We start from the raw sequence: 17,770 nt of genomic DNA, 5'->3' as shown, positions 1-17,770 counted from the left end.
CAGCTCACGAGCCTATCACCTACGACCTACTTTTACGCACTCGCACATGTATGAAACCCGTTTGTGGCATCCACCAATCTGAATCTGACACTGATGACCTCCAGCCGCCCCCTCGTAAAGCGTCATGGTTCTGCCAGGCATGAAGTCCAGATACACCGAGGACCCCAATCGACCGGGCGAGCCACGCCTCGCTAGTTTCGGGTGGCTACCCAACAGAGCTCGCCATCTCTTCATCTCTTTCGCGGGTGAATATGTCGGCACCTTTCTCTTCCTCTTCTTCGCCTTCGCTGCTACACAGGTCGCCAACAACCTCCGCGGTACCAGACCCATGGACATTGGGTCGCTGCTGTACATCTCGTTGGCATTTGGCTTCTCGCTGGCAGTCACGGTTTGGGTCTTCTTTCGCATCAGTGGCGGCCTCTTCAACCCTGCTGTATGTACACGCAAGCTCCTTGGCAGAAGTTGACACGCTGATGAGGCTTAGGTCACGGTCGCCATGGGTATCATCGGAGCACTCGGATGGATGAAGGCCCTACTGCTAGTCATTGCTCAACTTCTTGGAGCCATCACTGCCGCTGCAATCGTATCTGGTCTCTTCCCAGGACCACTGTCCGTGAACACGACCCTCAGCAAGGAAACCTCAGTAACGCGAGGCCTTTTCATCGAGATGTTCTTGACATTCATGTTGCTGTTGACCATCTTTATGTTGGCGGCAGAGAAGCACAAGGCGACGTTCGTTGCGCCAATCGGCATTGGCCTTGCTCTCTTCATCGCGGAGCTGGCCGGTCTGTACCAACTTCGAAGTTTGCAAATACATCAATGCTAACAAACACAGGTGTATACTTCACTGGAGGCTCACTGAACCCAGCGCGCTCTTTCGGACCTGCTGTCGTCACCGGTGTATGGCCTGGACATCACTGGATTTACTGGATTGGACCCCTCTTCGGCGCTATCCTAGCATGCATCTTCTACCGTCTGATGAAGATGCTCGAATACGAGACTGCCAACCCCGGCGCAGACCACGATGGCCGCGAAGTTTACCACGAGCATGGAGCTGGTCGAAGCTCTACTCATTACGAGAACACATCTGGTATGTTCCCATGCATCCTATAGTTACCCACTACTGACTTCTCTGCAGCTCGACAGGCGACCGATGGAACGGATGAGTATGACTTTGCGAAGCAGCTGCGATCCGGCACAAGACAGCCGACCATGACCCAGCGTCAAGTAATCCCTTCCTTCGGCACACTCTCTACCTCCACAGGTCACACTGAGAAGCCAGCGGCACCGCTGCCGGTACACATGCAGACGCTCGATGGCCACCGATCCGACACCGTCAACCATCCCGAAGATCGTCCTCGCGCCCACCACAACCGCGGCTCGTCGTCGTACGAGATGACATCCGACTCGAGCTACCGCAATGGACCGAGTGCGGAGTCGGGCAGCTCGGAGTCATAGACCGGCTCGTCGACTAGCTCGAGCTCAGGGTCGCGTCGTTCGCCGAGCGCATAGGATGACAAGCAGCCGAAGAGTATATTCGGTAGCGCCTTGTATTGGCCATGCTGTTTCCTACCACATTTCATACTCCAGGTGTGTTTCTGTCCACACACGTGAGAAGCTGTAATTGGGTGTCGCTGCGTTGCGGGCTTGATGGAAGGGACTGGGCATGGTGATGGTTCGCTACCTAGGGGATCTCTTCTATTTCTTTACAAAATGACACAAGACTTGACATCACTGAGTGCGCATTGCAGCGAGCCTTGGGTATTCATTAGATTGAGTGGCTCAAACCGATTGCGAGTGGACGCCCATCTTTGAGCTTACTTTGGCTCGGATCCGAAAGCAGCATTCAACAGTTCCTGACAAACTGCCTCATGTAGACTGCGTAGCCGTCTATCTTTAACCTTGTCTTAGCCCGGATCCGAAAGTGCTTGCTTTGGCTCGGATCCGAAACCAACCATCGACGGCTCTCGATACATTGCCTCGAGTGGACGCCTACCCTTAGACTTGCTTTGACTCGGATCCGAAAGCCGAATTCAACGGGTTTCGACAAACTGCCTCATTCGGAGTGCGCAGACGACTATCTATAAGCTTGCTTTGGCTCGGATCCGAATGCAGCAATTGACAGCTTGCGACACATTACTCTCTTTGGACTGCATAAAGGTGTATACGCTTGCGCTGTCTCGGATCCGAAGTTATGGCCAAGGGATGACAGGCGTAAGGGTGACTCGGATCCGAAATCAGCAATCGACAGCTTTCAACAGATTGCCTCCTTTGCACTGCATCCCCGTCTATATGCTTGCGTTGTCTCGGATCCGAAGTTATGGCCAAGGGAATACCACCGCGAAGGTGACTCGGATCCGAAGCCAACAATCGACGGCTTTCGACTATTACCTCATTCGCACTGCGCCGACCAACGAACAAATCCTTTCGGATCCGAAACATGAGTTCCAACAAGCTTCGCTACGCCACTACATAGAACGCGAATGCCCTTGATGTCTTCTTGACCGGAGACATGGTCTAGTCCGTGCAAAGGTGGATGGAGTGATCAGGTACGAGCGGCCGATCGACCTCCGAACAGTCAAGAAGCAGACATAGCACGGTCCAAAGGTACGCCGACGCGCAAGGCCCCTCTACAGATGGCTTCCACCGGAATCACAATTGCACGGGTATGTCGCAAGTGTTTTACGCCCCTCTTCCCATGGAGTATTGGTGGAGGGGTAATTGACAAAGCGTTACTCTTTCGCCGACTGAGGAGAGTTGATAGAAGATGGTCTACTTCTCCACTCGCAGTAATTGCGGCGATGATGTCGTCGAGTACCTCGCGCTGGGCGCAGGTCCTCAAGAGCTCATCCTCACTTCCCACATCACGGTATCCGGTACTCACATGTCATGCGCAACATGGAAAACTTGATTGTATTGCTATCCACTTTAGTATATACAGCCCTTTCCACTAAGTATGCGATTGCGCCGTTGCGCGCCTCGATCGCTGAGGCCGTCGTCGTTGCGTCGCGTGCGGGGTGCGCGGTACGTGTAGGACACCGACCAGTTTATTGAATCAGAGATGCCGTCAAAGCGTCCGTTATGTAACAAGGTGTGTGTGCCGGACGCGGAAGTCATGCAACCACATCCAAATCTACCAATGAACCACTTAAGCCCCCGAAAGGAAGAGTTCAAAAGCGGATGAGGAGAGCTGCTCAGCTGATACACGCTAGGCTTTCATCATCTGGCGGGTTTGTTAGTATTGGCGCAAGAGGATTCGCGACAGCAGGGCGACTTACGTGTTATAAACTGGAGGGATAGCGAGAGGAACTGGGTGTGGGCGCCGGAAACCTTTTGAAGCTTCTGCAGCATGGTCTGGGCGGACGCTAACCTTTGTGGGGCTAGTGGCGGGTGGGGCTTGGCGTGTTTTCGAGATTTGGCTGCGCGCTCGTTGGAGACATCGCAATCACCCTGATACCTACGAGAGCTCGATCGCTCGCTGCAATACACTATGAGTCTTGCACGTGTTTCACGAAGTGTGCTGAAACGGGACAACGGCTTGCGCAGCTCCTACGCCGAGATTTCGCGGTTTTGTCGAACACCCCATCACGGGACCACGCCGAGTCGTGCAGGCCTATGTCTGAGGCACGCAACGCGAGGCTTCGCGACTTCGCAGACACGCAATCAGGATGAAAATCTGCAAAGAACTCTTAACGATTTCAAGGCTACTAGTATGACTTCATCGACATATCAAATGCATTTGCTCACCAAGTCGTAGTTCGACCATCCTCATGGAAGGATCTAAATGATGAATGGAGTAATGTCACTCATAGTCCTCCAGGCACGGAAGTTGAGGTCTCCGGTTATATCAGCGCACGGCGAGATGTTAGCAGCAAACTCTCTTTCACGATGCTTCGCCACAAGAACCAAGGAGTATGTGTCCAACTCGTCTCTAAACCTCTAGACAATGAAGCGGATGGACCGGACGCCCATAAAACCCTGCGGTTGTTGAAAGAGTGGACTCCCGTCATAGTCCGAGGAAAGCTAGTTGAGCGCAAAGGGGCCAAGACCGACACATTCGCGGGTATGAACCTGCTCGGTACCCGGGAGATCGCTGTGGAGCACGTCCAGCCATTGAACAACATATCGGATGATATCATCATAAAAGATGACACTGTATTTGGCCCAGACCAAAGGCATCTACAGCTTCGCACAGACTCGAAATTGCGCGACGATCTCTTCCAACGGTCGAAAGCCATGGCTAGAGCAAGACTGCACTTGAACCATTACAACTGGAAGGAGATCGAAACGCCTATACTGTTCAAATCGACTCCTGAAGGCGCAAGAGAGTTTCTCGTGCCGACACGGCAGAAGGGATTGGCATACGCGCTGCCACAAAGCCCACAGCAATACAAGCAGATACTCATGGCATCGGGCATCACGAAATACTACCAATTTGCTAGGTGTTTCCGAGATGAGGATCTGAGGGCCGACAGGCAGCCAGAATTCACCCAGGTCAGCACTATCGTGTCTCTGATGAAGACTCCGCTAATTGGAACAGCTTGATATGGAGATGTCTTTCGCTAACGAGGAAGACGTCATGCACGAGACAGAAACTCTATTGAGAGATTTGTGGTATAAAGTCCTGGGAATAAAGAAGGAAAAGAAGTTTGCGCGAATGACCTATCAGGAAGCAATGGCTGCATATGGCTCTGATAAACCAGACCTAAGATTCAAGGCAAAGGTGCGTCGCTGACACTATTTAGCTGTCTCTTCAAGCTAATGAATACAGATTCACACCATTACGGAACACCTGACAGCCGATTTGATCGGCAAGATCAGTTCTCTTCAAGATCCAGTCGTCGATGCACTCAAGATACGCATATCCGATGACCCTAAAACGACCCGCAAGTTCGTCGCCGACTTCCTTGACAGCCCGGACGGAAAGGTCTTCCTCGACAACCCTGACGGTCAACCGGGTATCTTCATCGGTGACCTTTCTCAGCCCATGCAAGGCCTCGGACCACTGGGCTACCAATACGTGATGGAGGGCCCTGAAGCGCTGGCGGTGGAAAACGGCGACCTTCTTGTCCTCCAGGCCCGACCCAATGCGCCCTTCTCTGGCGGCTCAACCATGCTAGGAAACTTGCGTCTTGCTCTCCACAAAGCAGCCATAGCAAAGGGACTGATTGAAGCACCTAAGAGTACCAAGTTCGTCTGGATCACAGACTTCCCGTTGTTTACCCCGTCGAGCGACAGTGAACCGGGCCAAGGTGGCTCAGCTGGCTTCTCATCAACGCACCACCCTTTCACTGCTCCGAAGACACCCGAAGACGTCGACTTGCTACTCACTTCGCCTTCATATGCGGTAGCAGCACACTACGACATCGTTGTCAACGGCGTCGAGCTTGGCGGTGGCAGTCGCCGTATTCACTCCGCCGCGATGCAGGAGTTTATCTTCAAAGACATTCTCAAAATGAAGCCTGAACGTGTAGAGGACTTCAGACATCTGCTTGATGTGTTGAGGAGTGGCTGTCCGCCTCATGCGGGTATCGCACTGGGATGGGATCGGTTGATGGCTGTTATGTGCAACAGAGATAGTGTAAGGGATGTTATTGCCTTCCCGAAGAGTGGGAGGGGAGAGGATCAGCTGGTGAAGAGTCCGAATCGTATGACGGAGGAGCAGTTGGAAACATATCACTTGAGGTTGAGGGAGTAGGGTTGGAAACGGTGGAAGGTTGAGATGTACGATAAAGCTGTTGTGTGTATATTATCATGGTAGGTACATTGAGAAGACTCCTACGATTGGCAGTAGCCGTCGCATAAGTGGTGTGACTTTACTCGTACCTTGTCGCACGTAGGTCAGGAAGCCGCTGATGTCCAGAAATCACGACTTATCAACAGCCATAGTACCTACATACCCTGACAATGACCCCTTGTCTGGCCAGGAAGGCTGCAGAGTGAAGATTACTGAAACGCAGTCATACACAGAAGGAGTATGACGAGCTGACGATCATGGCGAACGACCAACGTCGAACCCGTTACACGACATTACTCTTGGCGCTTATCTCGGACCAAAGTCCCTTCTGTGAACCTATTGGCAGATTCGTCAGGCTTTGGAGCGACGTTGCGCCCGAGATAGATGCATGTTTGCACTTTACCCTGCTTCCTATCATGCTGTGTTTGCGGTTAAATCCGTGAATGAAACACAACGCATGGATGAGCTGTGCAGCTCATTTGACCGATCGCTACCCTCAGAGCCATATAAAAGCGTGCCTTAGCTCCCACTAGTCGCGTAACGAAGTGTACAGTGTCCTTTGGCTGTATTGGATACCTAGGTGACTGCATCATCACGTGCATCATCGACCCTCTTTCCACGTGCATTATGGCGGAATCCACGTACCAGATCCCAGAAGAGTACCAGTCACAGCTGAAATATGTGGAGTCGAAAGACAGCCGCACCGATGCCGAGATTCTGGACGCCTTGACGAAGCATGCACCCATCACGTCCGAGAAGAACATTTGGACGTTCTGGCATGCCGGCGTACAGCAGATGCCAACATGGACACAGCGCAACATCATCAACTGGGTGCGACTTCACGGCCCTGAGTGGACGATTCGCGTGCTCGACACGGTGCCAAACTCGCCAAATCACGCGTTGACTTGGATGTCGATCGACCTTCTTCCGGAGACCTTCGTGAAGGGTACGATGACGGGGCCGTACGTAGGTCCTCATAGCGCCGACTTCCTGCGTGGCGCAGCACTGTACACGTATGGTGGCGTCTGGATGGACGTCGGATGCATCGTGTTCCGCAACCTCGACAAAGTCTGCTGGGACCAGCTTGGAGACGACGACAGCCCATTTACAGTCGCTGCGCCACTGGTGTATGGGCAGTTCATGGCGAACCATGTCGTCGCCTCTCGAAAAGGCGACGAGTTCATCAAGAACTGGCGCGTTATACCCACTCAGCCATGATTCACCAGACTGACTGTGAAACAGGCACCTGATCTTCCTGGAGCTCTGGAAGGGACGTACCGACTTTACTGGCGTAGTGCAGTCGCCTCTCATCAGCTTCATCAAGCAGATGAATAGCAAGGATCTTCAAGACTCCGGATTTAAATGGGAGTGGAAAGTCGACGAGCAGACTCTCATCGGATACATTGGGCAGTGCCTCGCCTGGATACGCTTGACGTGGCTGCAAGAACCCAACGGCGGTTTCGATGGCGTCACCTACTGGGCTGAGAAGGTCTTGCTGTGGCATGCGCTATCTGAAGACTTTCCTGCTGAGAACACTCTTGGCTTCGATATTAGCGCAGACTTTCTCAAGCTTTTGGCCATGAGCGTGGATGCTGACGAGTCCGACGCGGTATACGAGAAGGCGAAGAAGGCCACGTGGGGGATGTTGACGCAGAGTGTGATGCAGAAGATCACACATGGCAAAGGGCTGGGCGAAACGATTCATATTGGCACGTTGCTGGACCTTCCGGATAATGAGGGTATAGACGCTGCACCTGGAACGTTGGCAGGGCTACTACGATATGGAAGCGTGCATCTGGAGCAGGCGAGAGACATGCCGTATATCAAGGCCCCTGCGGTGGATCCTGAGTTCATTCTTCATAAGGGATTACTGGAGGCGTGAAACGGATATTTGCCGAGACAGTGCTTTGAGATCCGGGTGGTCGGAAACCGAAATTCTTTGTCGTATAATCTGAAGGTCTTTTGTTGATGTTGCAGCCTTGACAAGTCGAGATGGGCGCAGTACGAAGCATAGCCGTCCAGGCTTCCGCAATCAAACTTGAAATCAGGCATGTGCGAGGACAAGCTTCCAGCTGCCAGGTCGCAAGCGGCAAATAGTCTGTGCACCCACGTATGACATCATCTCTCTCTCCTTTGATGACATGTCCCAACCTCCTCGGGTGTATCCTTGCGTCTCCTTTCTACTTCGCCTCCGACCATCTAGATTAACAATTTCGTCGCGAAAAGCAGTCGCCGGATCTCAATGAGTCGAACCTCGGCAGCCCCGTGTTCGAAGATAATGCGCCACAGCGACTGCGCCACAGGTTCAGCCATAATGCTCTTCTAGCTTCGATGACGGACACCCTGATGCGCACGCCCAGAACACGCTTCTCATCGTCGCTGTCATTCTTGCCCCGCTGAGATTACTGAGCGGAGGGTGTGACGAGGTGCGCACGACATAAGACCGAACAGGCGCTTTCCAAGACAAGGCAGAATCTGATGAGCGCAGTTGGTCAATTGTGATTGGACGTCATGTCAAGTTAGCCTGAGGCGGCAAAGCATGTCTCGACGGAGACATGGAAGTTTCATCGGGCATATGCCCACGGATGAGACCTTCCAAAGCATGTTCAAGAGATTCAGACGGCGATGTGCGATGCAGAGTTCTATCAGCCTAATCGATCATGCTTTCGGGGGTCGGTCTTGTCCAAGGTGCCCATGGGTGGCGAGTCTCTACAAGGGCTATCGACAAGGTCCTATACGTCTACGTTCCTGTTACCTCGAAGCGACACGAGCAGAAGGCTGAATACCTGAACTCCTGATGACAGCCCCAGGCAGAGATGTTATATAGGTAGGCTGGAGCAGCTGAGAGTCGAGTAAGCTAAACCAAAGATGGCTAAGCCACGAGCAAAGCCTCAGTGGCGCTACCGTGGCGCAGGTTAAGCCCTGCTAGCCTCGCCCTGATCTGCACGTTGGACATCGAAGCGACACTCAATCGTGACTTCAGGCTATCGCTTGTTCCTTCTTCTCACCTTGTTTCTGTTTCAACAGTCTTTGTGCAGTCGTCCATAGCGATGCGATGGAAGCGGACGCTGAGGGCCTCCGCGCTTCATTGCGCTCGGATGGGGTTTGCACTGCCCCCTTCCAAGACCACCGGACTTCTTGACAGCCGCTCATCTCGCTATGAACGCCGTTAGTGGCCAAAAGCATCAAATCTCGCCTCCTTGGCGACAAGTCTACAGCTCAACCATCGATGCGACGTAGGCGGAGGGCTGAGTTCTCGGTGATTCTACCAAGTGTTCGATGTGTAGATGTCACCTGGGCCGCGAAGGCAAAAAAACGCCGCGGAATCATCGTTCCTCAGGAGGCTACTAGGTGCCAAGCGAGGCTCTGGCGGAGTACGTATCACATCAGGTAGACCAATATCGCGCACCAAGCGCCTGGCAGTCTTGGGGGTGGCCCACACTTACACAGCCCGCTTCAACCTTGAAAGAGTATATGGCAGCTTGAGAGGCTTCCATCCTCCGCCTTGTTACAATCCAGCTCTTATACTGTTATCACATAGTTTCTATTTCTTTGAAGTACGATCATCAACTGCATCTTTCCAGCATTCCATTTGCATCATCACTTTCATACTTCAAATATGGAGTCCGGCAAACTTGCCCCTCCGACACTCCAAATCAACACCCGACAGCGTGCACTGAGTCAGGCAGACACGGTCACATCACAAACATCAGACCCCTTCCGGACACCAATATCACCAAGCAATGCGTCCACAAGTGGTGCATCGACGGTAGTAGGAGACTACGATGCAGCGTTGCAAAATGAGTTGCGCGCTGAAGCTAAAGCCGACACGAACAACCCCTTCGCCTTCACACCATCACAGCTCAGCAAACTGTTGAACCCCAAATCGCTTCCTGTATATCAAGCATTGGGAGGAATCCACGGTATCGCAGCCGGACTACAATCCGACACTCACTCCGGTCTGAGTGCCGACGAATCGACAGTTGCGAGACACATTTCCTTCGACGAAGCAACAAATCCACAGACACCTACAAAGGAGAAAGAATCAAGTCGACCGCCAAGTGACGGAAAGCCCTTCGAGGATCGCATACGCATACACGGACGAAACGTACTACCACCGAAGAAGGTCACCCCTCTATGGAGACTTGTCTGGAACGCGTACAATGACACTGTACTCATTGTTCTTACTGTTGCAGCGGCCATCTCGCTAGCACTTGGACTCTACGAAACGTTCGGTGCGGAACATCCACCGGGATCTCCCACACCTGTCGACTGGGTCGAGGGTTGCGCAATCGTTGTAGCTATCGTCATCGTTGTACTCGTCACCGCCGTGAATGACTGGCAGAAGGAAGCGGCATTCGCAAAGCTCAATGCGAAGAAGGAACAACGCGACATCAAAGTCACACGATCAGGAAAAACCGCTATGATCAGCATCTACGACGTCCTAGCCGGCGATATCATACACCTGGAGCCTGGCGATGTCATTCCAGTCGACGGAATCTTTGTGGATGGCTCCGACGTCAAGTGCGATGAGTCTTCTGCTACGGGAGAATCGGACGCCATGCGCAAGACACCAGGTGCCGCCGTCATGAAAGCGCTTGAGTCTGGTCATTCCACCAAGGGCCTTGACCCCTTCGTCATCTCCGGCGCAAAGGTTCTCGAGGGCGTTGGTACCTTCATGGCGACATCTGTCGGAGAGAACAGCAGCTTTGGCCGTATCATGATGTCTGTCCGCGTCGAGATCGAAGAGACACCGCTACAGGCGAAGCTTGCTAAGCTTGCCATGGCTATCGCTTACCTCGGAACTGCAGCTGCTGGTCTCCTCTTCTTTGTCCTTCTCTTCCGTTTTGTTGGTGGACTGTCTGGTGATACCCGATCTGCATCTCAGAAAGGTTCAGCGTTCATGGATATCCTTATCGTTGCTGTAACCATTATCGTGGTAGCAGTCCCAGAAGGTCTTCCACTAGCGGTCACGTTGGCATTGGCTTTCGCGACAACCAAGATGCTGAAGGAGAACAACCTTGTCAGGATCTTGCGCGCGTGTGAGACTATGGGCAATGCTACAGCCATTTGCTCAGACAAGACCGGTACTTTGGTAAGTACTATTTCTCGATTGGACATGAACATATGCTAATACTTCACAGACAACCAACCGAATGACGGTCGTTGCCGGCACTTTCGGCACCACCAGCTTCGTTCACGCGGACGCCGCCTCGGAGAAGGACCAAACCATTTCGGCATGGGCATCTAAGGTCTCGGCTGCTGCGAAGCAGCTTCTCATCCAATCCATCGCAATCAACTCTACAGCTTTCGAAGGCCAAGAGGACGGCAAGTCTGTCTTCGTCGGATCTAAGACTGAGACTGCGCTACTTGAGCTCGCCAAGGAACATCTCGGACTCGTCTCGCTGTCAGAGACCCGTGACGGCGAGCAGGTGGTACACATGTTCCCCTTCGACTCGGCCAAGAAGTGCATGGGTGCCGTTGTAAAGCTCCCGAACGGACACTACCGCCTCGTCGTCAAGGGTGCATCTGAGATCCTCCTCAGCTTTTCTTCTGCATTTGCGCACTTCGAGTCACTTGAGACAGAGCCGCTGTCGCAAGAGCACCGCCAGATACTGACCGAGGCGATCAACGCATACGCAAACCGATCTCTCAGGACTATCGGACTAGTGTACCGCGACTTCGAGCAATGGCCACCGGTCAACGCTACGCTTACTGAGGGTGGCAGTGTCGACTTCGCCTCCCTGCTGCGCGATCTTACATTCTTCGGGCTAGTTGGTATTCAGGACCCCGTTCGCCCTGGTGTGCCCGAGGCTGTTCGCAAGGCACAGAAGGCTGGTGTCACGGTCAGGATGGTTACCGGTGACAACATGCAAACTGCGCGAGCGATCGCCACTGAGTGCCTAATCTATACCGAGGGCGGTTTGGTGATGGAGGGACCAGACTTCCGCCGCCTTACTGAAGAGCAGCTCGATGAGGTACTGCCGCGACTACAGGTGCTGGCCCGCTCATCGCCTGAAGACAAGCGCATCCTCGTTCAGCGTCTCAAGACCCTTGGCGAGATTGTCGCTGTGACCGGTGACGGTACCAACGATGCTCCAGCACTGAAAGCAGCCAACGTCGGCTTTTCCATGGTCTCTGGCACTGAGGTTGCCAAGGAAGCTTCTTCGATCATTCTCATGGACGACAACTTTGCCTCCATCATCACCGCGTTGATGTGGGGTAGGGCTGTCAACGACGCCGTCCAGAAGTTCCTCCAGGTAAGCCATACACCATCTTCCAGTTCATTCCAGCCAGCTAACATGCGTAGTTCCAAATCACTGTCAACATCACCGCCGTGGTTCTCGCATTCGTGACCGCGGTCTACGATGACGAGATGAAGCCAGCCCTCAGAGCCGTACAGCTTCTTTGGGTCAACCTCATCATGGATACCTTCGCCGCCCTCGCCCTCGCTACCGACCCACCGACCGAGAAGATCCTCGACCGCCCACCACAGGGCAAGGGCCCTCTCATCACAACAACTATGTGGAAGCAGATCATGGGCCAGAACATCTACAAGATCACTGTCATCTTCGTCCTTTACTTCGCTGGCGGCGACATTCTTGGCTACGACCTTTCCGACCCCAACAAGCAACTCGAGCTCGACACCGTCATCTTCAACGCTTTCGTCTGGATGCAAATCTTCAACATCTTCAACAACAGGCGTCTGGACAACAAGCTCAACGTTCTTGAGGGTGTATTCAGGAACTGGTTCTTCATCGGCATCGTTGTTATGATCATCGGTCTCCAGGTTCTCATCGTCTTTGTCGGTGGACGCGCATTCCAGATCAAGCCAGGAGGTATCGATGGTACACAATGGGCTATCAGCATCGTTGTGGGTTTCGTCTGCATTCCTTGGGCAGTGCTGATCAGGTACTTCCCCGACGAGTGGTTCGCTGCCATCGCGCGTGTTGTCGGCAAGCCTGTCGTCATCGTGTACCGATGGTGCTGCACGGGTATGAGCAAGATCAAGGCCTTGTTCACCTTCAGGAAGAAGAAGAGTGAGGAGAGCGAGGCTGAGGCTGGCGCCGCGCCGGCAATCGTCGTGGTCGGTGATGACGCGAGCGTAGCTGAGAACAGGAAATGAATGTAATGATTGCATGGAGGCATTAGACTGCGCACTTGTACAACACTTAGTTTAGATGAGACACGATACCCTAGAATTTGACGCTTTTGATTTTAACTTCATGACAAAGCTATACCTATGTTGTTGGAATGTGACTGTAGGAAGATGAACAAGATCGAGACCAGATGTGACAGTCCCCATTCATCGCATACCCGAGCATTCTGGAAGGGGAGGCGCTGCCCACTAGCGCTTCACGACGTAAAGCTCTCAACACGCGCTGGAGATCAGCTCTGATCTTGGTTTGCGCAAATGAAACCGAACTAGTCCCTTGGAAGTAGTTGTCGCCCTCTAGGCAGGCTAACACATACACATCTTGTTTCTTTCCTGCTTTTCTGTTTTCGATGAACTACTTCAGGAAGGAGGCTATAGCCAGCTCTAATATATCCAATCAAGCCTTCGTCTTGACCTAGGGCTTCTCGCCACTTCGAAGAAGATGTAAGACTAAGCCATCATTTTGATTGCATACGGGGGTCTGCAGTGGTGTCTCACCCTGCAAAATCACCTTTTCAATCTTGGCCCCAATCATTCGAAGAGTTTTCAGGGCACACTGACTTCTCCAAACTAGCACACCTGGGCAGCTTTGTGGAAGGGCGTGTAGCTTAAATAAACTCTGGCTTCGAGCAGTGACTCCTTCTCGTCCATCTCGCGCACGTGCAAGACGATCAGATCGAACATGTCTCGTTGGCCAGAACCGAATGCGGAGGTGTGCAAGTTTGCGTCGCCCTTTACTTTGAACAGGACTCGTTCAGGCTGGGTCCCGGGTAATAACCGTGCGTTCTTGACCTAATCTGCTGCGACCACTCAATCGAGCAATGCCGAGCGATCAGGATTGAGCACAGCAACATCTGCGCCTTTATCAAGAAAACGACAGGAAATCCCTTTTGTGCAGGTAGGTCGGGCGAATGCCAAATGTGTGAACGCGTCATCGTCGAGCAGACTCGAGCTGGCCAACTGGGAATCCTCTTCCCTAAAACTTCGCTACCAGAGACCCGATTCCAGTAGTCATGGCGGCGTGGAGGGCAAGCTCATGGCAGCGAAACAGACACTCATTTGATAATACGCCAATGAATGTATCATCTACGCTAATAGCGTCGCTTGATAGCGAGATGGAACAGTGTAAGTGAGTAGAAAGGTACTTGGCGGGAGACACCGATGCGGGCGATAAACAAGCGAGCGATGCGTCATATTTGTTCTGCTGCAAACAGTAATCATGCTAGGTGTGTATCGCTGCTGCCTAAAAGGCGTGACACTACGTCACATGATGAAGTTGGTCCGGCGCCGCAATATGCGATTGGTCTACTTGACGTTACACAGCAGCCCATTGGAACTTCGAGCAAAACGACGCTGCAGCCCGAACTCGAACCCCGCCTTACCAACTCTTATCAACGATGGCGAACAAGATATGCCACTTCTTCGTCGCTGGGCGCTGCGTGAACGGGTCGATGTGTCGCTTCCAACATCCCGATGCGGTCCCCACCCCTCCTTCCCCCGAACGCAAAGCGGAACCTGTTACCCGCTCGCAGTCGGGTGGTTCCGTTCCAAGAGCGAAGATGCCTTGCAAATTCTATCTCCAAGGCACATGTACAAGGGGACACTTCTGTACTTTCGAGCATTCAAACCCGACTACAGTCACATCTACAGACTTCCATTCTGCATCAAGGGACACTAGGCCGAGTATAATGTGTAGGTACTTTCAGAGGGGCATTTGTAATATGGGAGAGCAATGTCCCTTCAGTCATGAGATTGGAGAGAATCTAGTCATGCCGAAGACGCTGTCGGATCACACGCCCATCAAGGACGTCAGCCTCACTACACCCACTTCGGCGCGCGCCAATCCCGCCTTCAAAGAGCGTCATGAAACCGAAATACCAAGGACAATCGGAGGGGCCACCGTGGAGTTCGCGGACGGTGCATCTGTTTCTAAGATCTCTTTGATGTCGGACTACTCCGCCGTGGTCACATCCGATCTGTCTCCACATACATCTGTGCAAGATCTAGTCGACTTCTTGATCAGCAGAGGCTTTCCGCAGGTGACCCACGATTGTGTTCGCTTCAGACACATCCCTGAGAAGCTCCATAAGACAGCTGTGATCAAAGTCCGTGATCCAGACTTCGCCCACAAGCTTCTCCAGTGTGTTCAGGACACTCCGGTTCGTCTTAGGGAATTCGAAGTTCGCGTGTCCAAAATGCAAATTGCAAGAGAGACAGTATCTGGAATGAATCGGCTCCAGCTCACCAGCGTAACGTGTTCATGGTTTAACCCTTCCAAGGTGGCTTATCTAGAATATGACGCGGACTGGAAAGCGAAACGGGCGCTCGAACGCATCGAGCGCCCGGACTCAAATGAGTTTCAGGGCCGGAAGCTTGATGTCACGTATCAACCAGTTCGGTCCTTGCAAGTCGGCAATCTAGACCTGAACACGAATGAAGCGGGACTTCGACGCTTCCTTCCTTATCCACCGCCCACAAAGGTGACTTGGGGACCTCACTCTCACAATCTCAGTGCGAAGCAGCTAGAGGAAAGAGTTATCTCACAACTTCGATCGCACGGTACCCTCATCGAAGAGTGTATTCCTCATCCCCAAAAGGGGGGAAGTAGAACGAAGATCATCGCCAAGTTTAGCGAAGCAGAGGCAGCACGAAATGCGGTCAAGCTGATGCACGAAACTAGTCTCGATCCCAGCTCGAATGACAAGATGCAGGTAACTCCTCTGGTTTCCATCAAATTGTCGGTATCCTCTCGAATCTTAGCAGCCATTCGACCACAGCTTGACCCTCTAGTCGACCAAACATGGCGAACAGATTATGTTCAGATCAAGAGCTACAAAACTCTGGGCAAACAATACGCCCAAGTCCGCATCTTTGGGCAGTCCAGAGAACCAGTTGCAAAAGCCAAGTCGGCCGTGGAGAAGCTCCTTGCCGGTCAGATCGCCACCGACGGACATGGCCCGATCACAGACCCGTTCTACTTCAGACCTTCGTCAAAGAGCTTTCTGAACGATCTGGGAGGCTCACATGGGGTCTTCATCCACCAGGATTTACGTCGATCAGTTCTTCGTCTATACGGAGATCACAATGGTATCGAACGAGTCGAAAGCGCTCTGGTGGCTAGGTGTGCAGAATTGAGGGAGCATTCTCACACTGTCATTCTTCATCCCGAGGCTTTGGCATTTGCCCTCAAAGGTGGATTTCGAAAAATCGTCGCCGCTTTAGGGAAGGACAATGTAAAGCTAGACATCATCAACACCCCAAAGCGAATCATCGTCGAAGGCTCCACGGAAGATGCGGTCCAGGTACAGGAGATTCTCGCGTCGTGTACATCGTCTTCATTGGAAACGCAAACCGCCGGGCCTTCCAATGGCGAGTACGACTGCGAGCTATTCTGCCCGGTCTGCTTCACCCCACCGGAAGACCCTATCAAGACGTCGTGCGGCCACGTCTATTGCAACTCCTGCCTCGTCTCGCAATGCACACTTGCCGACTCTTTCCCGGTCAAATGTCTCGGGGAGGACGCTGTTTGTGACTCTCCATTGAATCTCTCTGACGTCAAGAAAGTTCTTTCTGGAATGGAGTACGATGATCTTCTCCAGACATCCCTGACGTCATACCTTCGCAGTCGACCAACTGAATTCCACTACTGCTCTACACCCGACTGCGATCATTTCTACAGGATCTCAAGCACTGAAACACCTCGAAACTTTGACTGCGACGGCTGCCTCACCTCCATTTGCACGAGCTGCCACCAAGGACCCCATGACGGGCACACATGTGCGGCCAACAAAGCTCTCATGAAAGCTGGCTTAGAGGATGACGAAAAGATCACAAAGTGGAAGAAAGATCATGATGTACGAGACTGCCCAAAGTGCGGGGTGCCGATCGAGAAAGCGGATGGTTGCAACCACATGACATGCACCTCGTGCCAGGTACACATCTGCTGGTTCTGCATGCAGACGCTTAGCAGCGGAGGCGAGACGTACAAACACATGCAGAGCGTACATAGCAGTGTTTAGATAGCACCTCTACAACTTATTCTAGACCTTGTACTACAGGTTTCGTGTTACAAAGTAGAGAAATAAGACAAGAACCTAAAATATAAAAGTATTGCTCTAAGGTACCTAAAAGTTAAAAAAAGAGCTTTATACTAAATCTTCTAAAACAAAATTTAAAGTAAATCTATTCTAGTTTTAAGCTACTCTACTTTCTAGCTAATACTAGAAAAGTAGTAACTAGATTCTTTTTTAATATAACTATTATATAGATTTTAGAAGCTATACTAGTTATAGTATAATATTATACTTTATACTATATATAATTATTTTACTTTTATCTAAAGTTATATTACTTTAATTTAGAGTATATAGATAGGTTATTATAAAGTATTATATTAGTATACTACTATAAGTAAATTCTTAAAATCTTAAGAATTCTTAGTATATATATAGTTATAAGCTAATATAATATATTATATTAACTTACTACTATAGCTTTCTAAACTTTTTCTATAATACTAATTCTTTATATTATAGTAATACTTACTATAATTCTATTTTATAGCTAGTTCTATAGTAACTTTTTCTCTACTAATTAGTATATATACTTTTATCTAGTATAAGTTAAGTAGATATAGCTCTATAACTAGAGTTATAATTTAAGATTACTAGAAGATTATTCTATTATACTATATATATTAACTTTCTTTATTTTAAACTATAAGTAAACTATATACTAATATTAAAATTAGTATTATAAATTTAGTAGCTTTAGTAAAACTAAGTAAATATGTAGTTTTTAAAATCTTAAATATATTATAAAGTAAGTAATAAAGCTATAAGTCTATTAAGCTATTTAAAAGTATATAACTTTAAATC

The 17,770-nt window shown here is 51.1% G+C and overlaps 5 protein-coding genes across 5 annotated transcripts; all 5 read left to right on the top strand.

Moving 5' to 3' along the window:
- Positions 1-124: 124 nt before the first annotated feature.
- Positions 125-1,458, top strand: J4E92_010995 (uncharacterized protein; the record flags this gene model as incomplete). The annotated part of the gene is made up of 4 exons (XM_051502328.1): positions 125-433; positions 485-785; positions 836-1,090; positions 1,139-1,458. 4 exons carry the CDS (start codon positions 125-127, stop codon positions 1,456-1,458), a joined length of 1,185 nt encoding a protein of 394 aa, XP_051347439.1.
- A 2,430-nt stretch (positions 1,459-3,888) lies between these two features.
- J4E92_010994 (uncharacterized protein) lies at positions 3,889-5,698 on the top strand (the record flags this gene model as incomplete). The annotated part of the gene is made up of 3 exons (XM_051502327.1): positions 3,889-4,494; positions 4,541-4,723; positions 4,772-5,698. The coding sequence occupies 3 exons, from the start codon at positions 3,889-3,891 to the stop codon at positions 5,696-5,698; spliced, it is 1,716 nt and encodes a 571-aa protein (XP_051347438.1).
- Positions 5,699-6,364: 666 nt separating this feature from the next.
- Positions 6,365-7,619, top strand: J4E92_010993 (uncharacterized protein; the record flags this gene model as incomplete). The annotated part of the gene is made up of 2 exons (XM_051502326.1): positions 6,365-6,915; positions 6,980-7,619. 2 exons carry the CDS (start codon positions 6,365-6,367, stop codon positions 7,617-7,619), a joined length of 1,191 nt encoding a protein of 396 aa, XP_051347437.1.
- Positions 7,620-9,356: 1,737 nt separating this feature from the next.
- On the top strand, positions 9,357-12,863 carry J4E92_010992 (uncharacterized protein; the record flags this gene model as incomplete). Its single annotated transcript, XM_051502325.1, has 3 exons — positions 9,357-10,832; positions 10,882-11,997; positions 12,048-12,863. The coding sequence occupies 3 exons, from the start codon at positions 9,357-9,359 to the stop codon at positions 12,861-12,863; spliced, it is 3,408 nt and encodes a 1,135-aa protein (XP_051347436.1).
- Positions 12,864-14,614: 1,751 nt separating this feature from the next.
- Positions 14,615-16,912, top strand: J4E92_010991 (uncharacterized protein; the record flags this gene model as incomplete). The annotated part of the gene is made up of 1 exon (XM_051502324.1): positions 14,615-16,912. One exon carries the CDS (start codon positions 14,615-14,617, stop codon positions 16,910-16,912), a length of 2,298 nt encoding a protein of 765 aa, XP_051347435.1.
- Between the last annotated feature and the right edge of the window lie 858 nt (positions 16,913-17,770).

This window comes from Alternaria infectoria (assembly GCF_024043175.1).
Source record: "Alternaria infectoria strain BMP 0036 chromosome Unknown scaffold_50, whole genome shotgun sequence".
NCBI classification, from domain to species: Eukaryota; Fungi; Ascomycota; class Dothideomycetes; order Pleosporales; family Pleosporaceae; genus Alternaria; species Alternaria infectoria.
The sequence above is the reverse complement of the archived record's forward strand: the minus strand, read 5'-3'. Positions and strand labels throughout refer to the sequence as shown.